Raw genomic sequence first — 10,103 nt, 5'->3', positions numbered from 1 at the left:
TCACCTTTGGTGACCAGAAGATGAGGGTATTAAGTTACATTACAATTAAAGAAACACTTAAACAAGCTAACATTTTAGATAAAGAAACAATACATTTTTATACTCCACACGCCAACTGTTTTAAGTTTTAACAATCTGTAGTCACACTTTTATCGCTTGATGACTGTTGTATAAAGCCAACTCATTTTTGTATGGACAGGTCAGCTAGGTGGCATTTACTGTGGCCATCTAAAGGTCAGACGTGCTGTTGGTCACATCTACGACTAGAGACCCGCGGTGTAGACAGGAAATGACGTTTGTGTGTCCAGCGACCCGGAAACGTCAGCCCAGAATCTCATCACCCCCTCCCACGGAGCCGAGTTCTATTTATAGTCCCGATAAGAAAGTACATCCTTAGTTGTAGGCGAGACCCAATCTGACATCTCATTACATCTGGCAGCTAGCTCTTGCTTCTACAGTCTCCAGATACACAGGCAACCACACGTGGACAACAACACGTAGACACGGACACAACGTTGACAAGCACACGGACACAACCTAGACAGGCACGCTGACATAACGTAGACAAGCACGCTGACACAACGTAGACAGGCACGCTGACATAACGTAGACAGGCACGCTGACATAACGTAGACAAGCACGCTGACACAACGTAGACAGGCACGCTGACACAACGTAGACAAGCACGCTGACACAACGTAGACAGGCACGCTGACATAACGTAGACAGGCACGCTGACATAACGTAGACAGGCACGCTGACATAACGTAGACAGACACACGGACACAACGTAGACAGGCACGCTGATATAACGTAGACAGGCACGCTGACATAACGTAGACAGGCACGCTGACACAACGTAGACAGGCACGCTGACATAACGTAGACAGGCACGCTGACATAACGTAGACAGACACACGGACACAACGTAGACAGGCACGCTGACATAACGTAGACAGGCACACGGACACAACGTAGACAGACACACGGACACAACGTAGACAGGCACGCGGACACAAAGTAGCAAGCACACAGACACAACATAGACATGATAGTCTGGGCTGTGAATTAAAAGTTAAAGCGTCAGGATTGAGAAAAATCTCGCAATCTTTAAGAAAAAGTAGGTATTAATATGCAGTTGTAGTACGAAAATATGCCGATGTTGTAGAGAAAAGAATATACCTGACAGGACAGCTAATGACATGACAACTTTCCAACAGGACTGCTAGTGACAACATACCCAACAGGACAGCTAGTGACATGACAATTTTCCAATAGGACAGCTAGTGACATGACAACTTTCCAATAGGACAGCTAGTGACATGACAATTTTCCAATAGGACAGCTAGTGACATGACAACTTTCCAACAGGACAGATAGTGACATGACAACTTTCCAACAGGGCAGCTAGTGACATGACAACTTTCCAACAGGACAGCTAGTGACATGACAACTTTCCAACAGGGCAGCTAGTGACTTGACAACATACCCAACAGGACAGCTAGTGACATGACAACTTTCCAATAGGACAGCTAGTGACATGACAACTTTCCAACAGGGCAGCTAGTGACATGACAACTTTCCAACAGGACAGCTAGTGACATGACAACTTTCCAACAGGGCAGCTAGTGACTTGACAACATACCCAACAGGACAGCTAGTGACATGACAACTTTCCAATAGGACAGCTAGTGACATGACAACTTTCCAATAGGACAGCTAGTGACTTGACAACTTTCCAACAGGACAGCTAGTGACTTGACAACATACCCAACAGGACAGCTAGTGAAAACATACCCAACAGGACAGCTAGTGACATGACAACTTTCCAAAAGGACAGCTAGTGACAACATACCCAACAGGGCAGCTAGTGACATGACAACTTTCCAACAGGACAGCTAGTGACATGACAACTTTCCAACAGGACAGCTAGTGACATGACAACTTTCCAACAGGACAGATAGTGACAACATACCCAACAGGACAGCTAGTGACAACATACCCAACAGGACAGCTAGTGACAACATACCCAACAGGGCAGCTAGTGACATGACAACTTTCCAACAGGACAGCTAGTGACATGACAACTTTCCAACAGGACAGATAGTGACAACATACCCAACAGGACAGCTAGTGACAACATACCCAACAGGACAGCTAGTGACAACATACCCAACAGGACAGCTAGTGACTTGACAACATACCCAACAGGACAGCTAGTGACTTGACAACATACCCAACAGGACAGATATTGACAACATACCCAACAGGACAGCTAGTGACTTGACAACATACCCAACAGGACAGCTAGTGACTTGACAACATACCCAACAGGACAGCTAGTGACAACATACCCAACAGGACAGATATTGACAACATACCCAACAGGACAGCTAGTGACAACATACCCAACAGGACAGATAGTGACTTGACAACATACCCAACAGGACAGATAGTGACTTGACAACATACCCAACAGGACAGATAGTGACAACATACCCAACAGGACAGCTAGTGACAACATACCCAACAGGACAGCTAGTGACATGACAACTTTCCAACAGGACAGCTAGTGACATGACAACTTTCCAACAGGACAGATAGTGACAACATACCCAACAGGGCAGCTAGTGACTTGACAACTTTCCAACAGGGCAGCTAGTGACAACATACCCAACAGGACAGCTAGTGACAACATACCCAACAGGGCAGCTAGTGATGTACACAAGCAAGCGACACTGGGCTGCTTAAGAGTTGAAACAACTGGTGGTTGTCCTTAGCTTAATCAGGTTAATTGCTCAAGAAGATCCTTACACTTAAGAAGGTGATGCGTGGTTAGTATGTGACGTCAGAAACACATCAGCATCACTTAGAGAGACCGAAGTGATCAGCTCGCCATCAAATGCGTGGTGGGGTTGGGTGGGGTTGGGTCGTTACGAGTGTGGATGTTGGTGTGTGTGGTTGTGTGTGTGTGGATGTTATTTAAAATTTTTTCTTAATTATTCTATCCAGGTCAGAAATGTAGGTCATTTTAAACTGTCATTCTAATGTTTTGTAGGTAATTTCTCCGGTCCTCTAACGGGCTTCAGGTCATTTGAAACGGATGATGAGATAATGAACTCTTTGTTGCCAACTCTCGGCTCACCTTTACAAATGTGGGTCAAGACATTTCCCTTTCATGTGCTCAAGGTAAAGACGATGGTCGTCTCTCGACCTCAGCCTTTTAATGATGGTCAACAGGCGCCTCATTAACGTCACGTCATCGCGACTTAAGACTGGTATTACTTCAGTCTTTAGTGCTGTCTCAATACTTGTATTACTCCAGTTTATTAGTGCTGTCTCAATACTTGTATTACTTCAGTCTTTAGTGCTGTCTCATTACTTGTATTAATCCAGTCTATAAGAGCTGTCTCAATACTTGTATTACTTCAGTCTTTAGTGCTGTCTCAATACTTGTATTACTCCAGTTTATTAGTGCTGTCTCAATACTTGTATTACTTCAGTCTTTAGTGCTGTCTGAATACTTGTATTAATCCAGTATGTTAGTGCTGTCTCAATACTTTTATTACTCCAGTCTATTAGAGCTGTATGCTACAGAACTCACTGGTGATGCTAGAAACTCCACGGGGTGTCCCGCCCCCCCCCCTTCCCCTTCCAGAGGGCTATCGTCCTCTCCGCTATAAATAAATATGCAATTCACATGTCATAAACTGTTCTTTGTGAAACGTTTATAAATAGGCATATATATATATATATATATATATATATATATATATATATATATATATATATATATATATATATATATATATATATATATATTTATTTATATATACATACATACGTATTTTTGTATCATCTGATAAAATCGCCCTCTTGACTCTGATATAGGCCTTGTCCGCAAACCATTGTTGAATGAATTGTATACAGTTGTGCTAATACAAGTGCGCTGAGTATTATTTATTTGATGGGTCATCTATAAATGGCGTTGAGCACCTATCGGAGAAAGGAAAAGGGGTCAAACAACCGAGACGTTGAGGTAAGTGGTAGGTTAAGAATTGACACCGATTTACGTAGTATTTTGGGCGTGGAATGAGGGGTTAAATAAACTTCAGTGACGTCTTGTATAGACGACCTAAAATAAGCACATAAAACAGTTATGATCAGCGGCAGTACTAGAAAAACATAGATCGAATAAAGCAGAAAAAAACCCACTTTTTAATAGTTGGTTTTAATGTTAAAAAACATACAAAACAAACAACAACAATTATCAAATTAGTTTGGTTTGATAAAGTGCAATGTGGTAGGTAAAACACGGGTATTTTTAATTTCTATTTTATACACTGAAAATCACTGTTAATAATAATTATTTTTGATCCATAACAGTTTAGAAGCTTTCCTAAATGTCCTCTATGTTTATGTTTCACTTTGCGTTATTGTTTGCGTTTAAGTTCGATTTTTGTGCTTTTGTTTGGATTGCGTTTTCATGTTTGTTTGTGTTTGATTTTGCTTTTCTGTTTGCGTTTTAGATTTAGTAGAAGTTGGTTGTGGTTAGGGTTAAGTTTAGAGTTAGGTGTAGTATTATGTTATTTTCTCAAATCTTCTTATTTGCATATAGACATTTAATTGGAACTGTAATTTATTTTCCAAACCCAGGCAATATATATATATATATATATATATATATATATATATATATATATATATATATATATATATATATATATATATATATATATATATATATATATATATATATATATATTAGCAGACCAACCAGATACCAGCGACCAGATACCAGAACCACATACCACAACCACCAACCACAACCACCAACCAGATACCACAACCACATACCACCAACCAGATACCACAACCACATACCACCAACCAGATACCACAACCAGATACCACAACCACCAACCAGATACCACTAACCAGATACCAGCAGCCACTAGCCAGATACCACAACCACATACCACAACCACCAACCAGATACCACCAACCAGATACCACCAACCAGATACCACAACCACATACCACCAACCAGATACCACAACCACATACCACAACCACCAACCAGATACCACCAACCAGATACCACAACCACATACCACCAACCAGATACCACAACCACATACCACAACCACCAACCAGATACCACCAACCAGATACCACAACCACATACCACCAACCAGATACCACAACCACATACCACAACCACCAACCAGATACCACCAACCAGATACCACAACCAGATACCACCAACCAGATACCACAACCACATACCACCAACCAGATACCACAACCAGATACCACCAACCAGATACCACAACCAGATACCACAACCAGATACCACAACCAGATACCACAACCACATACCACAACCAGATACCACCAACCAGATACCACAACCAGATACCACAACCACATACCACAACCAGATACCACCAACCAGATACCACAACCAGATACCACAACCACCAACCAGATACCACAACCACAACCACCAACCAGATACCACAACCAGATACCACAACCACCAACCAGATACCACAACCACAACCACCAACCAGATACCACAACCAGATACCACAACCACAACCACCAACCAGATACCACAACCACCAACCAGATACCACAACCACCAACCAGTCGTGTGCTACCGTCTCTTGTAACGGGTGTTAAGGACATATCTGGCACAGTTCTCTGGTCCTACATAGTCCTACATTGAACGAATCATAAACTGCACAAATTGACTTCCTCATAGCGGCCTTGACACTCACAATCCGGACAAGTTAGCCAGGAGAACGGTTGGCCCAGCTAGCCAGGAGTTCTGTTGGCCCAGCTAGCCAGGAGAACGGTTGGCCCAGCTAGCCAGGAGTTCGGTTGACCCAGCTAGCCAGGAGTTCGGTTGGCCCAGCTAGCCAGGAGTTCGGTTGGCCCAGCTAGCCAGGAGTTCGGTTGGCCCAGCTAGCCAGGAGTTCTGTTGGCCCAGCTAGCCAGGAGTTCTGTTGGCCCAGCTAGCCAGGAGTTCTGTTGGCCCAGCTAGCCAGGAGACAGTCCCCTGGTCAGTGGTAGTGTAGGCCAACAGTCCCCTGGTCAGTGGTAGTGTTAGCCAACAGTCCCCTGGTCAGTGGTAGTGTTAGCCAACAGTCCCCTGGTCAGTGGTAGTGTTAGCCAACAGTCCCCTGGTCAGTGGTAGTGTAGGCCAACAGTCCCCTGGTCAGTGTAAGCCAACAGTCCTCTGGTCTGTGGTAGTGTAAGCCAACAGTCCTCTGGTCTGTGGTAGTGTTAGCCAACAGTCCACTGGTCAGTGGTAGTGTTAGCCAACAGTCCCCTGGTCAGTGGTAGTGTTAGCCAACAGTCCCCTGGTCAGTGGTAGTGTTAGCCAACAGTCCCCTGGTCAGTGTAAGCCAACAGTCCCCTGGTCAGTGGTAGTGTTAGCCAACAGTTCCCTGGTCAGTGGTAGTGTTAGCCAACAGTCCCCTGGTCAGTGGTAGTGTAAGCCAACAGTCCCCTGGTCAGTGGTAGTGTTAGCCAAAAGTCTCCTGGTCAGTGTAAGCCAACAGTCCACTGGTCAGTGGTAGTGTTAGCCAACAGTCCCCTGGTCAGTGGTAGTGTAAGCCAACAGTCCCCTGGTCAGTGGTAGTGTTAGCCAACAGTCCCCTGGTCAGTGGTAGTGTTAGCCAGTACTCGGCCAGAATTATTGCTGCCACCAACACAAGGCTATGCTAGCATAAAAAATAAAAAAATAAAAAAAGTAATAATAACAAGCTTTTAAATGCACTGAAATTAAGAAAATAAACAAACATAATATATTCTTCAATAAAAGCTTCGGTCGCTAAAAAAATGTAAAAAAAAAAAAAAGGTTCCTCATGGGATCATTTACATAATATTATTTTTAGCGACAAAGGCTTTTGTTAAAGTTAAAGAAAGTAAATTAGTTTATTTTCTTATTTTCTGTGCATTCAACAAAAGTTTGTCGTGTTGTCACTATAAAGTTTTTTTTATAGTTGTTTTATTCTCTACTTTTTAGTGATTCCTAATTTATTAAGTGACACGACTAAAAATGTTTGCTTTAAATTTAAAACACCCTCAGTAGCTCGCGATATCTAAAATACGATTATCTGCGCCTTGAAAAGCAGCCGTCCGTGACCATTTTTTTTACAGATGACGGCAAGTTCTTAATTTTTTAAAAACCTCCCCTTAGTTTCAAATCGTTAAAAAAACTTTATTATCTATTAGCCTTCATTTGATCGATCGGCTCTACGATTGTAAACATTCTCGTGAACCACAGCTCCCCAGACTGTTAGGATGATTGCGTCTAGTTAGTTATCTCCCTTTCTGTTATTGAATATCGAGTGATATATAATTTTGTTATCTCCCCTTAGTTTCGAAACCGTTCAATTAACTTTTAATGATTAATTAAACATCTAATTAAATTAAAAATTAGATAGACTTGTATTGCCATCGAAAGACTTGTATTGCCATCGAAGAGGAATGTATCTGGAAATTTTGAACAAAATCGCCGCAGGTCCGCCACTAAAGCAGGGCCGCCACTAGAGTAGGGCCGCCATTAGAGTAGGGCCGCCACTAAAGCAGGGCCGCCACTAAAGTAGGGCCGTCACTAAAGTAGGACCGCCATTAGAGTAGGGCCGCCACTAAAGTAGGGCCGTCACTAAAGCAGGGCCGCCACTAAAGTAGGGCCGCCACTAAAGTAGGACTGCCACTAAAGCAGGGCCGTCACTAAAGCAGGGCCGCCACTAAAGTAGGGCCGCCACTAAAGCAGGGCCGCCACTAAACTAGGACTGCCACTAGAGTAGGGCCGCCACTAAAGTAAGACTGCCACTAAAGTAGTGCCGCCACTAAAGCAGGGCCGTCACTAAAGCAGTGCCGCCACTAGAGCAGGGCCGACGTGAGAGCAGGGCCGCCACTAGAGCAGGGCCACCACTAAAGCAGGGCCACCACTAAAGCAGTGCCGCCACTAGAGCAGGGCCGACGTTAGAGCAGGGCCGCCACTAAAGCAGGGCCGCCACTAGAGCAGGGCCGCCACTAGAGCAAGACCGCAACACTAGAGCAGAGACTTACCTCTGTGTTTGGATGCACCAGGTAACCGTGCACTGGTCACGTGACTTGGCACGGTCCCTATTGTACTCGCACGAAACGGACCCGTCTCACGTCTGACTCACCGAGTGTCAACATTGGTCCATTCATTGGTGACGTTTGGACGGCCAACCGATGGTGACTTTAGACGGCCAGCGGACACGACACGCTGGTGTTGAGCTGGTTAAAACTTTAAAAATTGGAGTCGTCTGCTCCATATTCCAGACTCCATTCGTCGGTCCCATATTCCATACTCCATTCGTCGGTCCCATATTCCATACTCCATTCGTCTGTCCCATATTCCATTCGTCTGTCACATATTCCAGACTCCATTCGTCGGTCCTATATTCCATACTCCATTCGTCTGTCCCATATTCCATACCCCATTCGTTTGTCCCATATTCCATACTCCATTCGTCTGTCCCATATTCCATACTCCATTCGTCTGTCCCATATTCCATACTCCATTCGTCGGTCCCATATTCCAGACTCCATTCGTCTGTCCCATACTCCATTCGTCTGTCCTATATTCCATACTCCATTCGTCTGTCCCATATTCCATACTCCATTCGTCGGTCCCATATTCCATACTCCATTCATCGGTCCCGTATTCCAGACTCCATTCGTCGGTCCCATACTCCATGCGTCTGTCCCATATTCCAGACTCCATTCGTCGGTCCCATACTCCATTCGTCTGTCCAATATTCCAGACTCCATTCGTCGGTCCCATATTCCATACTCCATTCGTTTGTCCCATATTCCATACTCCATTCGTCTGTCCCATATTCCATACCCCATTCGTCTGTCCCATATTCCATACTCCATTCGTCGGTCCCATATTCCATACTCCATTCGTTTGTCCCATATTCCATACTCCATTCGTCTGTCCCATATTCCATACTCCATTCGTCTGTCCCATATTCCATACTCCATTCATCGGTCCCATATACCAGACTCCATTCGTCTGTGCTACGTGACTGTCGTCTGTCCCATATAGTTACAACATCAAGGGTGTTGGTGGTGGTGTCTGGGTGGTGGTGGTGGTGGTGGTGTCTGGGTGGTGGTGGTGTCTGAGTGTGGTGGTGTCTGGGTGTGGTTGTGTCTGGGTGGTTGTGTCTGGGTGGTGGTGGTGTCTGGGTGGTGGTGGTGTCTGGGTGGTGGTGGTGGTGTCTGGGTGGTGGTGGCGTCTGGGTGGTGGTGGTGGTGTCTGGGTGGTGGTGGTGTCTGGGTGGTTGTGTCTGGGTGGTTGTGTCTGGGTGGTGGTGGTGTCTGGGTGGTGGTGGTGTCTGGGTGGTGGTGGTGGTGTCTGGGTGGTGGTGGTGTCTGGGTGGTGGTGGTGGTGTCTGGGTGGTGGTGGTGTCTGGGTGTGGTTGTGTCTGGGTGTGGTGGTGTCTGAGTGTGGTGGTGTCTGGGTGTGGTTGTGTCTGGGTGGTTGTGTCTGGGTGGTGGTGGTGTCTGGGTGGTGGTGGTGGTGTCTGGGTGGTGGTGGCGTCTGGGTGGTGGTGGTGTCTGGGTGTGGTTGTGTCTGGGTGGTGGTGGTGGTGTCTGGGTGTGGTTGTGTCTGAGTGTGGTTGTGTCTGGGTGGTGGTGGTGGTGTCTGGGTGGTGGTGGTGTCTGGGTGGTGGTGGTGTATGGGTGTGGTTGTGTCTGAGTGTGGTTGTGTCTGGGTGTGGTTGTGTCTGGGTGGTGGTGGTGGTGTCTGGGTGGTGGTGGTGTCTGGGTGGTGGTGGTGTATGGGTGTGGTTGTGTCTGAGTGTGGTGGTGTCTGGGTGTGGTTGTGTCTGGGTGGTGGTGGTGGTGTCTGGGTGGTGGTGGTGTCTGGGTGGTGGTGGTGTATGGGTGTGGTTATGGTGGTGGTAGTATCTATGTGGTGAGGTGGTGGTGGTGTCTGGGTGTGGTTGTGATGGTGGTAGTATCTATGTGGTGAGGTGGTGGTGGTGGTGTCTGGGTGTGGTTGTGATGGTGGTAGTATCTATGTGGTGAGGTGGTGGTGGTGT

The 10,103-nt window shown here is 45.8% G+C and overlaps 1 protein-coding gene across 1 annotated transcript; it reads right to left on the bottom strand.

The window, feature by feature from the left end:
- Positions 1 to 8,448: 8,448 nt before the first annotated feature.
- Positions 8,449 to 9,039, bottom strand: LOC131954817 (LWamide neuropeptides-like). Its single transcript, XM_059318608.1, has one exon. It carries the CDS (start codon positions 9,037 to 9,039, stop codon positions 8,449 to 8,451), a length of 591 nt encoding a protein of 196 aa, XP_059174591.1.
- Positions 9,040 to 10,103: the final 1,064 nt, after the last annotated feature.

This window comes from Physella acuta, unplaced genomic scaffold (genome assembly GCF_028476545.2).
Source record: "Physella acuta isolate Inbredline_101_S28 unplaced genomic scaffold, ASM2847654v3 ptg000079l, whole genome shotgun sequence".
In the NCBI taxonomy this organism is placed as follows: Eukaryota; Metazoa; Mollusca; class Gastropoda; family Physidae; genus Physella; species Physella acuta.
The sequence above is the reverse complement of the archived record's forward strand: the minus strand, read 5'-3'. Positions and strand labels throughout refer to the sequence as shown.

Coding starts and splice junctions, on each gene's coding strand:
- LOC131954817 (XM_059318608.1), bottom strand. CDS start 9,039: ATGGAGTATGGAATATGGGACAGACGAATGGAGTATGGAATATGGGAC.